The sequence below is a fragment of the Protopterus annectens genome, chromosome 2.part0 (assembly GCF_019279795.1).
Source record: "Protopterus annectens isolate FY-2018-M chromosome 2.part0, PAN1.0, whole genome shotgun sequence".
Classification (NCBI taxonomy): domain Eukaryota; kingdom Metazoa; phylum Chordata; order Ceratodontiformes; family Protopteridae; genus Protopterus; species Protopterus annectens.
The window spans coordinates 916,574,271-916,596,658 of NC_056728.1; the positions used below are offsets into that span (position 1 = coordinate 916,574,271).

Consider the following 22,388-nt stretch of genomic DNA (forward strand, 5'->3'; position numbering starts at 1 on the left):
AAAAGAAAGGCCACTGTCAACCTGGGTCCCCAGGTCCCTGATAACCTCTTCTGTGCTTAGTGGATTGCCACCTATATGGTAGCTTGGGGTTACCTTGTTTTTCCCGAAGGGTATGACTATACATTTTCTGGCGTTTAACTTCAGGCCATGGCTCTGGCACCAGCTATCTGTTTCCGTGAGACCTTTCTGAAGGATATCCGTGTCCGATGCACTTTCCACTATGGCGCCCAGTTTGCAGTCATCTGCAAACTTTGTCAGCCAAAGTCCTCCCATGTTGGCCTGTACTTCTGAGAAGTATATGCCGAACAATAGGGGGCCAAGCACCGAGCCCTGTGGGACACCACTTGTGACCAGCTTGGAGTCTGACATAGCGCCAGCAACTCTAACCCTGTGGGTTCTGTCCTTAAGCCAGTTTGCAACCCATCTTGTGACATATGGGTTTACATTTAAGCTGGTAAGTTTTTCTACAATACCCGAGTGGGGTATTGTGTCGAAAGCCTTTGCAAGGTCAACATAGGCTGTATGGACTGCCTTTCCCTCATCAATGGCCTTGGTGACTGTTTCGAAGAAGTCAACCAAGTTCAAAAGGCATGATCTTCCCTTGACGAAGCCAAACTGGGTCGGGTCCAATGTCTGCAAGTCCCCTATATCTTTGTTTATGAGCTCCATTATGATCCTCTCCATATCTTTGCAGACTAGACTTGTTAAGCTTATCGGGCGGTAATTACCAGGGTCCGTAGAGGCACCGCCTTTGTGGAGTGGGACCACAGTTGCCATACACCACTCCTTGGGCACGTATCCTGTGGTAAGGCTGAGATTAAACAGCTGCCTTATGTGCGGGTTTAATTCCTCATTTAGCTCGTGTAGCACACAGCCGGGGACACCATCCATTCTCATTGATGCTGTGTTTTTAGCTTTAGAGAGAGCAGCTTTCACCTGCGCATTTGAGATGTCTGGGAGGCTACACTCCGCTGGGATAGTTATCTCTCCTTTAGAGGGGGAGAGGGGGGTGAAGTTTGCACTGAACCTGTCTGCCAGTATGTTGACAATGTCTGTGGGTTCAGTGATTTTTGTATCATTTTGGACTAATTCTGAGCATATCTGGGAGTTTCCACCCAGGCTCCTAACATAGCTGAAAAAGGCCTTATGATTGTCCTTTGAATCCATGGCAATTTTTCTCTCAAAATTGGCTTTAGTTGATTTTATGAGTGCTCATATTTTTTTACTAATAATGATCAGGGGTGACTTCCCTTTTATGGATTTTGTTCTATCATGTAATAGCTTTAGTCACTGAAATAGCTCAAACTACCTATCTCTCCTATCTGCAACTAATCACAGCTAGCAAATTATTCTTTAAACCTCTTGATTGCCCTGCCTTGAGTTCTATATTTAGCTACTACCACTCAAAAAGGCCCCTCAGATCAGGGGATCAAAAACTCCTTCAGGTTCACAAACCCAATCTCCCACCCGGCCAGCTTCTTTACTCTTGCTCACTGGCCAAAAACTGGAATGCTCTGCCACTGCTAATTAGAACAACTAAAAACCCAACCTCTTTTAAAATCTGCCTACACTATCACCTTCAATCTGGATATGCACCTGAACTAAATCCCCTTAGCTCTCACATGCTATACCACTTCTTAACTACCCTATTTCACATGGTGATATAACACTAATCCAACAAGAAATCAAAGAGATATTACTAAAGTAAATCCTTAATTTAAACTTTACAAATTATACCATTACTAATTTTTACTATGTATTTTGTACAGTTCTCTACTTTTTTCTTGTCTGTGCAGTTTACACTATTCCTTTTTTGAATACTTGTATACATTTAATCAGGCAGCTCAAATCTTGCATTTAAACTGTTAAAATATAGTATTTTGCAGTTTTTATTCTCTTGTGTGTACAGTTTATACTATTCTTTTTTGCTATGTATTTTGCATACTTTCTTGAAATTTATACTGTTAAAATTTTGTATTATTGAGCTTCAAACTGTTAAGAGTTTGTATTATGGTGCTTTGCTCTCCGGGCCTCCAGTGTAAATGGATTTTCTATGGCCCAGTGGCTTTCCCGGTAAACAACACAATTAGATAAGTAAATAAGTAAACAAATAAATCAAAGGTATGAGTGGGGAGATATATGTGTGATATGAACACTCCAAATAGGTAGAAGTTGGAGAATTAAGGATGAGAGCCATGTCCAGACATGGCTGAATGTTTGCTGAGGATGCAAGGACTAAGAAGAAGAAGAATAAAGAGGCAAAAAAGGAGGACTTACAGACAACTATCTTATTTGTACTCTGACCCTTTGCAAACAATACCAGACAATGACAAGGAGGTAAGGGCAAAGGTGGACAAGAAGGAGGCTGAAAAATAGTAGAAATGTCAGATTTTGCTGTGGTTATCTTTTGCATGTTTCTTTTCTTTTTTTCATTTATGTGCATGTGTGTGTCTTTCAAACTCTCACTCTCTGTGTTTCTGACATTTCATGGGCTGGCCATGATATATAAATTTTTGACCAAATGACTGCTTTTAAAATGTTTGTTTTGCTTGATAATGGACAGAAAATTCCATATGTTCCTGCTCTCTGGCTTGGAAGTAAGTTTTATAAAATAGGTAGAGAACTAAATACTGACTAGAGACCATACTTTCTTCTTTTCCTTGGAACTTGATAAGGGCATGCTCATTTCTCCTTGTTGATCTCAGTAGAAACTGGAATTCTAACTACTAGGTCTTAACTGGTTGACATGACATACTTGCATTGCACTGCACTTCAGCTGTAAATAGCACCGCAAATGAGATGATCCAGAGGTGACCAGAAGTACCTATGAGACACTAAATATCAAAAAGCATAGCACTCTTAACAACAGGAATGAGATCTTAATCTGCCCTTTCAGAGTGATAGTGATTTGTAGGTGGGGAAGAAGGGAGACATTTCCTGCATGTAGGAAGCTAAGCCAAACAATATGAAATTCTGACAGAACTGTGAATTATTGCTCTGCTTAATTCAGTACAGAACCCATGTATTCCACTGTATTGTATATTAAAAATATAAGTTATCATGTTGTGTGCAATTACACTCACAATCTGATTTATAATTTTACAGGTCATATTAACGAGCGAACTGTTTGCAATGCAGTGACACCAGATAAGGATGTAGATGGATTTCATGTAACTAATATTGGAAGACTATGTCTTGACCAACAGGCAATGGTCCCTGCAACTGCAGCTGCAGTATGGGAAATAATTCAACGAACAGGTACATTTTATAAGATACTTTAGATTACTTTTCTGATTCTATTAGATGTTCAATAGTCAATGTTGTATTAATGACAACTCAAAGCCTTAAATTAGGCTACTAGGGAGTTTTTCACTAAAAAACTGTCTTGTAGGCACACTTACCTAACCAACTGTCCAATTCATTCTTAAAAGCCACCAGAAAAAGATGCAATGTTTTTAGATTTTAACCCGCCATACAAAAAGTACTAGGAAACTTGACCAAAATATTTCCCTTTCTATTAGGATCACTGTGATCATTAAATTCCACAGCATAAACTAATCTAAATTTTCACCATTCACATATCTGAACTTTAAAATAATATCTCTCCTCATTAGTCAGTATGCCAGTGAATATAGTTTCAGAGCCCTTAATCTGTCCTTGTATTCCATGCTTTAAGGAACATGTGTTTACCTTCTAAATATTCTCAGTCTTCTTTCCAGTTTATGTAAACATGTCTTGGTATACACACACACACACACACACACACACACACACACACACACACACACACACACACACACACACACACACACACACACACACACACACACACACACACACATATATATATATATATATATATATATATATATATATATATATATAAAGCAAACGAACAACATGGTAAAACTACTAAAGGTAAACGCCACATGAGACAAATAAATATATAGTAAAATAAGCAGTAATACCAACATGGCTAAAAGCATAAAACATAGAAATTTAATAGACAAATAGAACAAAGATTAGCACTTTTGGACAAGCACTTAGTCCTTCTTCACATTTTAAGTTACAATTGAATCAAATAAATTACATATATAGTGTTAAACAATCAGCAATAAGATTTCAGATGGCACCATTTTAGGGTGGGTTTCAATGAAAGATTAGTGTTTAAGTCAGGGGGAGTTTCAGCTTGCAAGTCACCGATCCACCTGAGTTCAGCTAATTCTATAAGCAAGATTACATCACCACCTCAATTTCTTGTAGTACTTTTTTTTAACATTCGATGTTTAGCTAAGGGACACTTAATATCTTGTAATTTCATATCACTAACATGTTTGGATATACGTTCATTAAGCTGACGATTTGCTTTGCCGACATAAAATGAATCACATTGATGGCAGCAAGCAACATAAACAACTGCTACTCTTACTGTCAGCATATGTATTTAAAAAATAGGAATTCCTAGTTCTAGGATGTACAAAAGTCTAGTTTTTAGATATAAATTTACAACATGTACATGTCCTACAGAGGTAAGTGCAAACCCTGCCCGATAATGGTTGACTCCTGGATTGTTGGTGACAGAGTAACTTTAATATTCTTAGTTGTTTTAAAAGAAAAGGATGGTGTGTCTCCAACTATTTGTCTTATAAAGTGATCACTAGTTAAAATCTTCCAATTGCGCTTAATCACTTCACATATTAGGTTAACATCATTTGTATAAGTAAGAACAACGCTTGTGTTAATATTTTTTAATTTCTCCACATGTTTTGGGTTTCTAGTACCATGACAGGAATGGACCCCATTCCTAAGTCAAAGTACAATTAAAGTTCATGAAATGAGTATTGTTTCAATATTTGATGTCAGACAGAAGTGCTCTTCGCAGAACTCGCAATGTGCCCAGTAATGACTCCTTCTGTAATTTGTAAGGTGTTACATGGATTGGTAACATATCTAAATACCATTGTAAATTCTTTTTTATAAGACCCATTGCTCTAACTACTATTGGAACTGTCTAGGTACATTTCTTCCACATTGCTCTCATTTCTGCCTGCAGATCCTGATATTTTATGAATTTGTGTCTCTCTGTACATAAGACAGTGTAGTCACTAGGTGTGGCAATTTCAATGATCAATGCTACTTTTGTCTTCTTTTCTTGGATCACTATATCTGGTTTTCTAGCATCTGTCTTTTGAACTGTTGGTAATGGGAGATCCCATGTGATATAAACTTCATCATTTTCTATGATGCTTTGTGGCTTATGTTTCCAGTGCTTTTCAGCCAGTTCAGTACCATAATGTTTGCACAATCCCCAGTGCTACAGTCTTGCCACATTATTATGCCTTTCAATGTACAGTCCTTCTGCCATTAGTATGTCACAGCCAGAAATGTGGTGTGTGACTATTTCCAATTTAGTTTAAAAAAAAAAAAACTACATTTGTCTGTTTCTCCCACATGTTCAAAAGACTTTTTAAACCAGCGTGTACGTAGCCCACTGTCTTGGGCTGCCAATATTAACCTTTCATCTCTTGATTTGAATTCACCTCTCCTTAACCATTCCTGTGTTTGTTCCTGATCAACATGAGGTTCTTCCAGAAGTTTTCTATACTTGCAACTATATTTATTCTTGCCACCCTTTTCAAGCACTTAATAGTACTCACCTCTCAAATCAAGCAAGACAATACATGATAAAACTACTATAAATTTGTCTTCTCATCTAGTCATCAAGAATATCCTTTAAAACAGCCACAGCAGCACTTTTTTACCTCAAAAAATCATTATGTATTGCAATACTCTATATACCTTGTACTGCAGACAGATTAGTCCCTGAGGACATATTATCTTGGCTAACTACAAATATAGCTGTTGAAACAATAACTGTATTGAGTTTATTTTAAGTATAGTTACTAGGATGTTAGTCTTACTGATGTTTGGTGTTTGCATGGATGCACAGCCAGGTCAAATGCCTTTGGAAATAAAATGGCCTAACCAGCAGTTCTTTTGATTGAAGTATGATCATTAGGGACAATGTGGTAGACAGGAAGGGGTACATCATCGCCTTTGTGAGACATTTTAGTCAAGTTTCTGTTATTGTATTTATGACATGGGTTTAGAAAGATATCTAGCTAGGCAGGTTTGTTATTGTTTGCCATATATTACAGGCATTTATATGTCATAGTTTTAATCCAGACTTGTGTTCACATTAAAGTGTACTTGGATTGCTTAAAACAGTTATTATCTATGGAAGGTCCTGGGTTAAGGTGAATGTCTCCATATTTTAGAAGTAAATTGCATATAAGTTTATTGTGGTATTTAAATTAAAGCCAGTAATGTTGGCTACATCTGGCTTGTTTAAATCTACTTGTTTATTTTATTGGTAGATACTAGGTCAGTTGTGTTAGACTTATAGCTGCACTATTAACTGTTTTTAGATTGAGTGCTTATGGGGGGTTAAGGGTAGAAGAAGCATAATGTATTCAGTGTTCTGTAATAGTTAGAGAGTGTAGGCAGAAAAAGACAGATAATACTACATGTGCTATTTCATAAATATGGCTCTAGGTGATTCAGTCATGTGGACTAATGTCACCAAAGGGACATGGGTACTTGTTGGTGACTAGTTGATTGAGGACCTGGCCTACTCCGATCTACAGTAGAGACCCATGCTAATTGCAGAGAGGTGTATGTTCCCCTACTGGCCAGTGTGTGCCCACCATTAAGCCCAGCAGCCCTCGGTCAATAAACTACTGATGGGCCAATGTCCAGTTGCTCATCCTGGGTTACCTAGGGTAGCCATGTTGAGAGAAAGCTGGATATAAAACCAATTAACTTGCCAAATATGAACTGAGAATTATTACATTTAATGTAGGTTCACTGACAGGATGGAACTTGGGAGTGGATGACACAATGGTACAGAGAAGGCTGGACATCTATGTATTCAGGAGACAAAAATGGAGAGTTAGTTCAGCAATGCCAATTGCAATACATGTCACTTAGTATACTTAGCCATTTGGCAAGACAGACAGGAGGCTACGTGACCATATCAGGGAACATTTGTATAGTATCAACAATTCTATAGCTGCAAATGCTTTGGCAAAACACATCATAACTAATGGCAACACACATGAATTCAAGTTTATGGTTATAGAGATTATTCTTGAAGACAAATGAGGGGGTGACTTAAGAAATAAAGCAGAAACCTGTGAGCTTAATTTGATTATTAGGATGAGGGCTAATAAGGGCAAAGGACTTAATGACAAGATTTGCATTAAGCAGGTACTTAAGAATAGGCCCTTCCCTAATTGACATAAGCCCATGGAAATATGTCATACATATTTTTGAGCTAGTAATGCCTGTTTTATATATATATATATATATATATATATATTTATACATAATTTTTAATGTTTATTTTGATGTGCAGTAGGATAGGTTTATGTGATTTTAGATGATGTGATATGTTTTTGATATATATTATCACATTTTTATATACATTTTCTTTACTACTGTTGCTATTGCTATATATGTTTTTGATGTAGTTTTACTTTTAGAAGGAGATTTAGTGATGTCATTTATAAACTGAATAATTGTATTAGAGTTAATATTGGTCGAATTGTCTTTTAAAAAAGGTATTGTATTAGCAGGATATTGTCTGATGAAGCAGTTTTCAAGAACTGTGAAAGCACTCACATAATAAATGTTTTCTTGCTTTTTCTTGGATTTTTATGGACTGATTTTTGAGGTACTTGTCCTGCCTTGAGTTGGTTCAGCATTTCTTTATCGTATATTTAACTATTATTGTTTTAGTGTTGTATTTCACAGCACTGTATGGAAAACCATTTATTTCTCTTGCGGAGACTGTTTTTTGGATTTGCGTGCACTAAAATATCTGAACTTGTACAGTGTCTCTTACAGATATCTAAGAGTAGATCTTATTCACGTATATAGGGAGACAACTGCCTCTGGGAATGTCTGAGATTATCAAAAAGTACTAGAGAATCATCAGACAAACTATGTAGAAGATTCTATAGGAATGAGAAGTGTACTAATTGGTTCTCTAACAGAGTAGACGATGGATGGAACTGATTACCAAATTACATTAAAACAAGTACTAGTTTAGATATTTTTAAGAACAGCCTGGACATTTATTATGGGAACAAGTGTTTTGGTATATTGGCAAGCTAGAAGGGCATTAATGCCCATGCTTGAAATATTTGTATGTATGTATGCATGCATGTATGTATGTGTGTATGTATGTCTAAGCATTATTGTCAGTGGTGCAACTGGTAGCACAGTCGACTTTTATGCAGAAGGCTGTGAGTTCTCTTCTTACATGTGGTAGATCAATTGCTTGCATTGCAGTGCAGTTTAAGGAGGTGCTGCACTCCTGAGCATGTTATACTTTGGATGAGATGTTAAACCAAGATTCCATCTCCTTAAGTTGTTGGTAGTTCAAGTGGATGCAAGAGATTCAGCACCTATTAAAAAGATTAGGGATTCTTTATTTATACTAAGAGCATTATTTACAGAATATTTCTTACAAATATACATATTTGCATATTTACAAATATATAATTTTCCATTTCCTTCTTTAACTGTTATACAACCATAATCATCTTATTTATTATATCAAATTCAAATTCACTTTCATCTGTACAATACCCCAGTCCTTTTTATATAACCACCATCTCATTTTACTCAGTATTGTTGCTAAAATCCATTTTCCATTAAGCATAATTTTATTTATCCTTTCGACCCATATAAGCCACACAACACAAAACAACTTTTTATCTATCCTTTAAAGATATTCTTTATTTCTATTTTTTATAATACTCATATTTTATTATATCCATATTTATTTTATCCACTTATTTTATATACTTAAGGACATTTCCTTTACATAAAGTTTACCATAATTTCATAGCTCTTTTACATTTCAAAAAATTTAATTTATTAAAAAAAAAACATGGTATAGTTTCCTTTTCCCAATGTAATCATATTTCTTCACTTTTCTTTTGTTATGACATATTTCCTTTTATTGGTAATGTATTTACTACCAGTAGCCACAAAAAATCTTGATATTCTACTTCCTTATTAAACCATTTATTCCTTATTCTTTTTTGTTAAATTTACCCATGGGTTAATATATTAATAGCTTATCATTATATTTTTATACCACATTTTTTTTTCTTTTCTATTTTATCAATTTTTATTTTCCACGTTAGTATTTTTGCGATAACATTTTCTCTCTTTGGTTATGCATTTTTTTTTCTTTTGCTCCTTTACATCTCCCAAAATACTTACATTTAAACACATTTACAACTAATCTCTCATATTTCTCATTTATCCACTTTGATACTTTCTTTAAACTTGTATAAAGTGTATAGCCTGCTTTTACCATTGGATTTATTAACCCTAAACCACTTCCTTTTTTAATCAAAACACAAAACTCCTCTTTTTACTGGATTCAATCTAGAGCCTTATATAAATGACAAAAATATATATCTGCAGTAATTCTTTTTCAAAATTTGCTGTCAACATGAACACACTTGTTAATACGCTATTTTCCCACTAATAGTGATAATAACTCTTTGGACATCCCTTTCATACACCCTTCCTCGTGTATTTCTTTAATTAGCCAATCAATCACTAGACCTCTTTCTCTGTTATTCCTGTAAGCAGGCATACATACTGTCCTAATTTTCTCACTTATATTGTGTTCTTTCATTATCACCTATAAATGTTCATGTCATATTGTATCAAATACCTTGTTAAATTTCCTCCATCATACGTTTTGCTTCATCTATTCTATTTATAATATTATCCACAATATCTCTCATAATCATTAATAATGGTTGACACCACTTCCCCTTTAGGTTATGTATATTATTTTCCATAACACTTTGCAACTTAATTTCAATTCTCTTCTGTATTATTTTCATAAAAACCTCATAATCATTTTTATTCAGTACTATTGGTCTTCAGTTTTTGTCTTTTATCTTTTCTCTTCCACATACATTTAAGCACTTCACTACATCATTAATTTAACATTCATTCAAAATCTTTAAAAATATTCCTGTTGCCATTCTATTAAATTTTTATACATTTCACATCCTAATCTATCTTATCATGCAGCCAAATCTATTTTCACTTGTTCTAATACTTTATCTAACTCATGCAAAGAAATATCCTTCTCAAATTCTTTGTTTTCTTGCTCTGTTTTTTTTTAACTTCCCATATTATCTTTATTTTTTTTCTTTAAACATTTCTTGTAAATATATATAAACCACTTGAAAGACACCAAAAAATGAACCACTCAAACCAGAAAACTCCAAGCTCCTTGTTACTGGAAATAATTCAGTTTATTCGTAATTTGAAGTTCTTAAATTGATAGCAGCCAAAATTATTTAGTGCAACTCAACAAAATAGCAGCAAAAAAACTCATTCCAACAATATGCTTAAAAAATAGCAGCAAGCCAATCTTGATCATAAAATATTATGAACAGCCACACTGATATCTCCTAGCGCCTCAGCTAAAACAGCCTTTACAGAGTACTTTGTATGTTAAAAAGCTTCACTCTTTATATCATAACCAACTATTCAATCTATTGAATACTCACAAAAAGAGATGCAATCAATTAAACATGCAAATTAAGACAAATAATTCATAAATAAAAAGTATACATTCTTAAAGTGACATCTCCAAGTAAAACTTTTCCAATGACATTCTCTGTTAAGTCCTATAGGTTGTAGTGTATTATATTTTAATATTAAAATTGATTCCTTTTTGCTAAAAGATATATTTCATCCTATTCTCACTTATATAACTTGAATTGACTTGTTCCAGAACAGATACTTTAAAATTCATTAATTTTCCCCCATGTTTTTTATTACAATGTTCTGAAAGTGGATTTATTATTTTATTTCCTTTGCTCACTGCATGCACTCTCCTTGCATATCTTACATCCTACCAAAGCTCCATCATTCCCCCACTCAACCACTACCACTGTACTACTACTCACACCACCACCCATGTCTCACCCATACTCAGCTCCCCTCCCACCAGCTCAAGAACCATGCCTATGCACCCCCCCACATATTCTACCATCTATATTACTCAAACGTAAAGCATCCCTATAACTTAACATAATAACTTTCCCACCATACCTATTACCCACAGAGCACAATCATAAAGTTTCCCTTATAAACAAACACATTCATAAACTGAGAAAACTAATAATCTCATGCATATCAAAACTAGCCCTAAGTGGAGACATCCACCCCAACCCTGGCCCTACCATCTCCAACCCCAATCCTCATAATCAGACTAGAAACCACAACTTCTCCCATATTACAGCCAATAGAAAACCAAGTGACTTCCTTCTACTAAGCCTAAATATTAGAAGTATATCCAACAAAGTCCATGAACCCCATGCCACCATAGACTTATAGTCCCCAGATATAGTCATCCTGACAGAAACCTGGCTAAAACCTCACATTACCAGTGAGCAAATACTCCCTACAGGTTACTCCATACTAAGAGTAGACCAGCTAAACAAAAAAGGAGGTGGTGTAGCTATAATATTTAAACAACATCTAAACATCCAGATCTTAAAATCATCAGCTCCACAAATAGGCAATGAAGAAATAATATATACCAACCTCAAAATTAACCAAAACAAAACCATCAACATAATTGGATGCTACTTCCCACCTGGCCAAAACATCCCTCCACTAGAAAACCTCCTCAGCTGGTCTACCCACCATCTCCCCCAAGAAACTATCATCTTAGGTGATTTCAATATTGACTGGCAATCCTGTTCTGGCAACAATCCAACCCATCATGTACACCTTCATGGCTTCACCCAACTAGTCCAGTCACCAACAAGGATAAATAAAAACTCCAGCAAGCACACTACCCTGGATTGGATACTATTCAGTAGGAACCCCCAGTCATATATAACAGGCTGCTTATCAGATAGCCTCAGTGATCACTCCCCAACATTCCTACTCAAAAAATACCTGTAACAAGCTAAACCTGTCATCTATTGTCAAATACGTAAAAAAATAAACTTTAACCCACTCACATTCATCTCATCCCTCAAAGAATGTAACTGGCATGCTCTAAAGTACCTCAGTCTAGATGACGCAGTTGAATTTTTTAATTCTACCTTCCTGAACATCCTTAATTACCATGCCCCCATAAGATTTTCCAGAACCAAAGCACAACCCTCCCCATGGCTACAGAAAACCACTAAGTCAGAAATGAAAAACAGGGATAAAGCCTGGGAGCACTGGCGCAAAACCAAAACCTCCGCAGCTAGACAGAAATTCCTAGAACTACACAATAGTGTCAAAAAGCTAATAAAACGGGACAAATTCCAATACTACCAGTCTGCCCTAGACTCCTCACAACATAGCCCCAAACAATTCTGGTCCTCCATAAACTCCATCCTCCACCCAGGTAAAGTCATTACCCCTCCTCCTAACATCCCTCACTCCTCAGAAAATATTGCTACCTCATTCAACACACACTTCACCCAAACCATACTATCACTAGCTAAACAACACAACCCTCCTCCCCTCCAACCCACACCTTCAACTAGTAATCTCCCCACTGCCTTCTCTTTTTCTCCTGTACCTACCTCCAACATAAAAAACTCTTAACTAAACTTAAACCCACCAAATTAGCAGCAGACATCCTCCCAAGTGAATACCTACAAATCGCAGCTGATGTTCTGGCCTACCCAGTATCCATCTTGATTAACTGATCTCTGTCAGAAAGTTACGTTCCCACATTGTGGAAAGTCTCACATATAATTCCCCTCCACAAAGGCGGACCCTCTGCAGAACTAACCAATTACTGCCCCATAGCTATTCTCTCTCCACTCTCCAAAATACTAGAGAGATGCATACACTCTCAGATCTCACACTACCTCCTTACTAACAACCTCCTTTCCAGTACTCAGCATGGTTTCCGACCAAACCATAGCACCACCACTGCCTTACTCTCCTTTACTAACACTATCCTTCAGCATAAAAACAATGGCTATCTCTCCTCTGCTACTTTCCTAGACCTATCTAAAGCATTTGACATGGTCCCACACAAACAACTTATCTCTGTCCTCAATAACCTATCCTTCTCACAATCAGTCACCAACTGGTTTTAGAGTTACCTGTCTGACCGCCAACAATCCGTTGTATGGCAGAATGACATATCTCCTCAACTACCTGTCTCCATAGGGGTTCCCCAAGGATCCATCCTTGGACCCCTATTTTCCTCTGTTTACACCAATAATCTAGCCTCTGCCACCAAACATGGCACACTCATCCAATACGCAGATGACTCAACCATCATCTGCTCAGCCCAGTCCCTACCCAAACTGCAAAAAGTCACACAGGAAGCTTTTCCTCTGTTGAAACATGGTTATCCGATGCCCAATTAATACTCAACCCAAACAAAACTAAACTACTCATCTTCCAACACACCAAACATACTCAAAACAACTCTCACTTTAACATCACAGCAAAAGACAACACCACTATATACCCAACTGAACACACCACATTGCTAGGAGTGGAAATAGACAATAAACTAAAATTTGACATTCACATATCCATGACCATAAAAAAAGTCCACAAAAAAATAGGAGCATTATATATAAATAAACAATTTCTCACCAAAGCAGCAAAGATTTCAATATCAAATTCCCACCTTATCTCCACCCTACTTTATGCCTCTCCAGTATATACCAACCTAAGGCAATGTGATCTAAAGAAGCTAGAGACCTGCTACAACAAAATCGCCAAATTTGCCACAGGGGCATCCTACCGTAGTCACCACTGTCTCTCACTTGCTGAACTGGGCTGGCTTGAACTCCCTCACCTCCTTCAGTGGTATCAACTCTCACTCGCGCACAAACTAGTAAACCATCCACTAAATGTCCCATCCCTCCAGAATCTACTCCAACCCTATCACACCACCAGACCATTAAGATCCAGCAACAAAAATCACTTGCAGATCACTAAAGCCAATAACTCTGCTGGTGAAGCACTATTCTCTTGCACCATAGCCAAATTATGGAACTCACTCCCACCCACAATTACCTCTGTACCATCATGCACCAACTTCAAAACTTTACTAAAAGCACACCTAAAAACATGCTGGCTATGCCCTTGCAACTTCCACTCTAATATCATCCACCCCATCCAACCACTACCTTTCTTTCCACTCCACTAACTACCTTGATTATAGCAAGCTCGGATGCTCATAAGCCTAGTACTTATTATACAGCAGGAACTTCTCATTGTAACATTTGTTAATGTCTGTTATGTACTTCACAGATAAAGATTCTAGTTGTCTACTGATGTACTATGTTCTTCATCTGTAAATATGTTGTAAGTAATTGCTATGTTAAATTGTTAATCGCTATGTAATCCAATGTAACTAATGTCTGTTTATTTTACTGTGGAGCTTTTCTCCCCGGGCCTCTGCTGAAAATGGACCCACGTCCAGTCGGACACTCCCGGTCAACAAATTTAAATAAATAAATAAATAAAATTATTTTTGATATCTCTCACATGTTCCTTAATTTTTTTCTCCCAGACTTCTTTTAGTTTCACCAATATAAAATTTACTACACTCACACTTTATGGCATAAATTACTCCTACACTTTTGCAAGTGTAGCGTCCTTTAGTATCAAACCTTTTACCATTTATTTGTTCAAATGTATTTATTATATATTTGCAAATTGTACATTTGCCACATAGTATAGTTCCACATTCCATTTCTATAATTGTTATTATTTCTTTTGGTCTTTTATATATACTATCCACTAAAAAATCATTTTAACTCCTACCCCTTTGGTAGGATCATTTGAGTTAAATGTCTGAAAGTGAGGGAACTTCTTTTCTTATAATATTCCAATTTCTTGTAAATACTTTACTGCAATATTCAAAATTTGATCCTGAGTTATTTCTAATTCTCCTCTTATATTTTCCATTTCTTTCATTACACGTCTATCTTCCTTCACTAGTCTACAGACATGCTGATATCCTTGCAAGAAATAAGTTTGCTTAAATAATAGCTCCTTTTTTTTTCTTGATTTCTTCTATGCGATTTCTTTTCTTTATCAAAATACTCTCTATCATTTTTTCCTGAATCTTCTAATGTATCTTTGTATACTGTTATTACTTTTAGTTATCAACATTCCTTTCACCATTCTACTATAAGAAACATTTTTTTATATTTTACTTTAAAAGGAATCTAATATACAGACCGATTTTTATAAAATAGTCTCAGTAATAAGATCTCTCCTTGCCTGCATGATTAATTTACTTTCTTTCATTCTTCATCCCATGTTTTCTCATTTAACATTTTTATTATTTTGCCTAGTTTATATACTCCTTGCTTTCCTTTACCTCAAGCAATATTGCTAAGTGATCAGAAAAAATCTGTTACAGTTGTCTCTCTTTCTCTGATCGCTAATCCTTCTGATAATAAGTAATCTATTTCACTTCTCTAAATACCCTTTTTGTAAGTCCATGAATCGTTATCCCAAATAATCTAAAATATCTCATAACTTCTAGCATTTTTCTTACTTCATTTCCTTTCTTTTTTGATTTCCTCTTAAACCATAGTTAAACATTTCCATCACTATAATATCCATATTTATCACTACATAATCTAGAGCCTGTTGAAATAAATGATCCCTTTCTTTACAAGTAACATAAGCACAGAATGTTATAATTCTATATACTTGTTCTTTCCATCTTAAGTCCGCAGTAGTTAATCATCCCATTCTTACTTATGTTATATCTAATATTTTCACTCAGTTTCTATAAAACTCTGCTATTCCAGAGCACTGATTATTTCCCAAATTGTCTCCCCGTATAGTTTATGTTTGTAATCTTTCTCATTTTTTAAAAAAAATATTATATCTTCTAATACTATTACATCTACATCATATTTATTACACTACTCCAAAAACCCTATCCTTCTCATCATAATCTTAATGTTCTTCTTCTTCTTTCGGCTTTTCCTGGTTAAGGGTCACCACAGCAGAACTCTGTTCGCTAATGATTGGCAGTAGATTTTTACAGTGCCGAGATGCCAGCCCGATGCCCAACCTTCAACTAAGGCATGCCCCATTCACACAGGTCTTTTGAACGCCACTAAACTGTGGGGAGGACATGCATAATCTTAATACTGTTCATATTTTCAGAAATCACTCTAAAATTATTTCTCATTTTCCTTAATTTTCTATTAATTATACTTTCCCTTTTTTAACTTTAGCTTTAATGAGTTTCTTATCCATTTCCTTTCTTTTACCACTATAATTTTTTCCTCTTTACCCATTTTATATTGTCCTCATCACTTATTTCAAAGTTTCCTTTATTTCTTCCTTTTTGTATGTTTCTTTGTCTTCTTTGTCTATTTTTTCTTCTACTTCCACCATCCCTAACACTTCCTCTCTATGTTCATTTTCTTCTCTTTTTTTCACTTACTTATTATTTGTTTCAGTTTTACAATCCACCTATAAATTCCCAAATTTGTTACATTTAGAACATTTCAGTTCACACTGTCTTGCATCATGACCCAGTCTCTCACAAATATAACCTTTCTTTTTATCACAATTATTTATCTAATCACTTTATTTTCCAAAAAATAATGTTTTGGATGGACTGCCTCAGGTATTTTACCACATCCATATTTCTTTCAACATTTATCACACTTGGAATATGCATAATTTTATCCTTTTCTGTCTTTAACACAATATTACATTCCCACCCACTTGTTCATAAAGCCCTTTTATAATAAACCTTTGCAACATCCAACATTTTTTTACATAATTGTTAATCCGGTCTTTCTTATTTTGTTTGAAATTGCACATGTATTTTCTTTTTTTGTCTCCCTGCTAAATGCTTTTATTACATATACATTCTAAGCATTACAGTTCTTTTCAAATTATCCAAGAAAATTTTCCATTGCATATACACTTTCAAATATAATGTCACAAAATGTTCCTTTGTTTATAAGAATAAATGCTCCTACCTCTTGAGCTTTTATACCCAAAGGAACCATTAAGCTGTCCCAAACATCATACCTATCCAGTTCTTTATCTCCTTTATTTTAAAACATCACCACATACTTCTTACATTGTCTTTTGCCTTTTTTATTACACCTCTTGTGCCCTCTTTCACTTTTTCTGCACTCCACTTCTTTCCTTTTTAATTATATCCATTATGTTCCCCTAAGAAACACCTCCTTCTTTCTTCATCTTGCTCTACATCAACATATCCTTCAAAAAATCATTCAGAATCAGTCCTGAAAGGAGGGTTGCAATAACACAAGATTCACTTGCCGATATCTCTTTTTCAACTTCAGCAAACAAATTTTGCTGAAAAACAGCTTCTGAATCATTCAAAATCTCATTACCACTCTCCACAGCTCTGGCATTTATTTCCATTCCTTCCACCTTCTTTTCTCCATTGCACACCATCCTCCCAACCATCACTACAATAGAAATTGGCTGTGCATGTTACAAAAAGAGTATGGCATGTCCCCAATGCCATGGCCAAATTTCCCATAGTAACATAAATACCACCTCAGGTCTCCCCTGAAAAGAGGCCACTAGCCTAGTAAGACTAACCCAGTCAACAAAGAATAAACAAATCTATAAATAAAAGCCAAAAAATTGTTTATCTCTTAATAACCTAATATGACACTATTCCCACTACAAAATTGTACAGTCTAGAGAAGAATCACTCTTCACTCTAACCAAATTGGCTAATATTGCAAGTGACTCTCTATATTCAGTCTAGCTAAACTATGTAACCAAATCTCATTGCCACTGAATCCATTCAGCATATAAACTCATTTAAAATACAAGTAAAACTTTACTTATCAAATCAATGGATCGGCTCCTATAAATCCCCAGGATAAATGCCACTGTAATTTTCAGTTTGCCACGTTATCTAATCATTTATCTTCACTGAGAGTCATATGCCTCCAGCCAGTTTTAACCAATACCTGAATAATTTTACTAGCATCTCCCAGCCATACACATAGTTTAGTGATACTGCTCCCCCAACCATTCTTTGTGTATGATGTGTGCAAGCTTTTTCTATAGTTTTTAATTAGTAGAAGAAATATGGTGGGTTTAGATGACTTTTACACAGCTTTGATTATCTTTTCAAGTTGTATTTAAATTGTTGTTGATGTCTTCAAACTATAGATTTTTTTAAATGTGTACATAACATGCACAATATGTGTTTTTTAAACTATGACATGGACTGAGAATAAATATGCAAATATATCGTCATTGTCATCTCCCTTTTTCCCCACTTTATAGATGAGTCAGGATTTTGTATCAGCTGTTACCATATCTCTTGATTCAGTGTCACTATCTTACCTTCTTCAACAGTTATGCTTATCACAGGTCTCTCACATGATCCATCCATCTCATTTCCATTTTCTATCCCAAATCTTCTTCACAAAATTGTCTTCTTCTTTCCAGCATGTGTGCAAATTATCATAATCTGTTTTCTTTAACCTTCTTTGCAATTGGAGCTTTTTGGCTACTGCTCTGATGTTGTCATATGCATGCTACCACCCCTCTCAGGCACTTCATCTCCATCACCTCTAGCTTTCACAACAGCCTTGCCTTCACTGCCCAGTTTTCTGTACCATACAGCAAGAACTGGTCACAACACTGTTTTATTCAGTTTAATTTTCAACATCATTGGCATTCTCCTGTCACATAATAACTCTAACACTTTGAACCAGTTGTCTTCAGGCCCTCTGATTCTAACTTTGACTCCTCTTTCATACTTTCCTTGAATGCCACCACCATTCAAGATTGTTGAAGCTGTTAACATGTTCCACTGTTTGCTTTTCTATCTCAATTTTCAGCTTTTTCTGCTTTCCCCCATTTGCTGACATGCCAGCATTCTTATCTGTACTCATTTTCACCCTGTGTGACTTCGGTTTTGCTTTGCATTCCCCTATCATTTGCTGACATTCTTGTTCAGAGTCTACTTGTAATGTTAGATCATTTGAATATAATAGCTTTGTTAATCTATCCCAACCACCTGTTTGCTAATGTAATCCATCACCAGTATGAGCAGTAATGGGCTCTGAGCTGAGCCTTGATGTATTCCCACTCCCACTGGGAATTTCTCTATAAGACCGATCACTGTTCACACTTTTCTCCTTGGGTCCTTGTACTTAGTCTGGACTAATTCTATCAGTGTTTGTGGGACTTCTAAGCATCACAGCCCAAATCAAATTTCTTGGGACTTTGTAAAACATGCTCTCCCAGTCTAGGAATGCCCAGTTGGACTCTTTTGCCACCTGTAGCGTCTTCTCAGCTATCTGTCTAGCTGCAAACATCTGGTCACTTGTGATGCATTCTGATCTGAATCTGAACTGCTCAACTCCCATCTTACATTCTACTACTGTGCATATTCATTAAGCAGTAATCATCTCCAGCACTTTCATGCAGTGTGATGAGGGTTTGATACCTCTCTACTTCCCGCAGTTGTGAATATCTCCTTTGATCTTGTACACTGGCACTAGAATGCTCATTCTTCAGTCATCTAGGGTATTCCTTTCTCCTCATACAGCTATTTTTTCCCAACTCAGTCGACATCTTGATGATATCTGCTGTGACCTCACCTGAGCCTGCTGCTTTCTTTGACTTCATTTTCCTCAGTGCTGTTCTTGCTTTTTATAGAGTGGAATCTTCATCCTTTTTCATGATAGGCAATGAATGGGACAGTATAGCTTCTGTTACTATTTTCATTCAGAAGCTACTGGAAGTACTCCTTCCAGCTGTCTTTGATGTTCTGTGGACTGATGAGTAGGTTGTTGCTAACATTCCTCATGAAGGGTGTCATATGACTATCTTTATCTTTCCTGTTTGCTTTGCAGCCTAATAGAGCTTCATTGTGGCAGCTTCTGAGCCACTTTCCAGAAACTGGCAGAGTCCCTCTAATGCCTTGTTCTTTGCTATTGTGTCTGCTCTCTTAGCCTCTTTGTTATCCTCTTTGTTTTCCCAACCATTAATTCTTATTAGCCAGCATACCTCTTAGAGCAAGAAACCTGGGCAAAGCCATAATTAAAAATGAGGCAAAGGCCCAAAATAAGGACATTTTTAAATATTGCTCTTTCTGACTTCAATCTTTAATGGGTTGTGACTAATTTGCCAGAAAACTACAACTTTATAAAAAAGGTACCAAAAATATGGGGCAACAATCTGGACATTCTGTGAAAAACTGTACAGTTGAGAGGTATGTTAGCCAGGTCCATCTTTTTTGTCTCCCACTTTTTCTTGCACTCCTGTATTTTTGGTAACTTTCTGGGCCTCTGGATTCCACCACCAGATTTTCTTATGTACCTTATTTCCATATATGACTCAATGACATATCTGTTCTTTAGTCCTCACAAATGATGTTTTGAGGTACTGTCATTGACTTTGCAATAGGCCACTTGTCAGTAAGAAGTGAAGAGTAGACTCTTCTTTAATCCTGTTGACCCATCTATGTGGACTTAGACATGTCCTCGCATCCTGCTACATCTGACCCAAAATGTACAGTTAGGTTCCCCTAATTCATGTTGACCTGCTTTATCTAGTAGGTCCTGCTACTGCTTCCTTGGCATCACTTCTTTGCTGTGGGACATAGGATGGAAGTATAAATACTGCCCTATACTACAGTGTGCAAAAGAGGTGTATAGTAAAGTAGGACATGGAGAAGACTGCAAGCAAAGTGACACAAAGAAGGGAAACATAGAGAGGTATACAGGACAGAAGGAAATAGAGTAACATTTTTTTTAATAGATCCTTTTTTTTCTTATATGGAAATGGAAATGAGAGGGAAGATTAGACAAAAAGAAGGGGGCTGGTGAATGTACAAGTGCAAACAGGCAAACATAACACATTTTAAAGACAAAGGTGGATGTGCAAACAATAGGATGGGAGGCACAGAATGGTCACATAGAGGGTAGACATTAGTGATGTTGAGAGTTAGACATTGTGCAGGGTATGGGCCTGCACACAACAGGAAGAGAAAACAACAGGCTGGGGATAGTGTGCAGTTTGGCCAACATGTAAACAACCACTTTTCCAGTGGGGAATTACTTTGACCCATCAAGAGCAGATTGACTGGTATGTCTAGTTGTATGGGCATATGTTTCTAGTGGCCCAAAGTTTGTGACTGGCCAGATTAGCAAATCTGTCACCCACTCCAGGAGAAATTCCATGCAGCCAAACTTAACCTGTAGACTCCACCATCTACTATAGCTTCTAGGCCCCTAGAGACATTGTGGCTGAGCTATAGATTAGATAGTAGTTATCATCCCCTATCCACTGAAGTATCCCTATCCTCATTTTTTAAAGTTGTTTCAGGTTTCAACTTTGTTACTTAAGAAGTTAATTTGTGAGTGTTTCTGCCATTTCACACTGAGCTACTCGGAGGAAGGAAGCTGATCTGTGATATATAACATTAAGTATCCTGTTTTTTGCTTATTTTTACGAGTTATTTATAGCACTTTTATTGTCTGCATATACATCTCTACCTAGTTTCACTGTGTGTGAGGTATTAATTAGAAATGTTCTACAATTGTTAAGCATCTGGTTGGGTTTGTTTGTTGTTTCTCACCCTCAGTCCCTGTTGGTATCCTGTTTTTATACTTGGTGGCTTTGCAGTTACCCGCCCCTACTGTAAATTTGATCTTGGACACTCCTCCCAGTCTAGTGTTATTACCTCATTCTACCTAATACAGGGAGAACATTTGAGAAGGCTAACCCACTTAGTTTCTACTCCTCCTTTCCAATTTCCACTTTACAAAAAAAAAAAATTCTAAGCTTGTTTCCTGCCTTTTCTGTAAGTCGACTAGTCCAGATACAGATTTGCTGTATCCAGGACTGTTTGTAAGCTTCTGAGCCCCCAAGCCTTTCTGTGTTGGAGGGAAGCCTTCTAGCTTAATTTTGTTTATTAGAACTAGGCAGTTTTCTAGTTTCAGCACTCAGATCTGTTTCTTTGAGCTCAGCACTTGTTCAGAACTCATTGTAAGCACTAAATAAGCTACAAATTACTACAGAACTCAACTTTCCTCACTTGTCTAGAGGAAAAAAGTTTTTAGTACTTAATAAATAAGCACCTATCCAGGCATGTCTAAGGGTCAGCTCCTGGTGTTTTCTCTTGTCTACCTGATGAATCTGGTCATCTTGGGGCAATGCAGCAATTGCCTCATGTACAGAGACAATCCTTTCCTCCTACCACCCAACACTACAACCTGTGAGAGATGCACTTATATAGCCAAACTGGAAGCAAAGCTCTCTTCTCCCAAGACTGGACTAGACAGTCAAGAGTAGAAGGTAAACACTTGAAC

The 22,388-nt window shown here is 36.3% G+C and overlaps 1 protein-coding gene across 1 annotated transcript in view; it reads left to right on the forward strand.

Annotated features, from left to right (window-relative positions):
• The window catches only part of MTHFD2L (methylenetetrahydrofolate dehydrogenase (NADP+ dependent) 2 like), a 1,043,973-nt gene that overhangs the window by 546,411 nt on the left and 475,174 nt on the right, over positions 1 to 22,388 (forward strand). Inside the window, exon 4 of the mRNA XM_044061163.1 lies at positions 3,106 to 3,258. Within this exon, the coding sequence (XP_043917098.1) occupies positions 3,106 to 3,258 (153 nt within the window). The remainder of the gene's footprint in view (positions 1 to 3,105; positions 3,259 to 22,388) is intronic.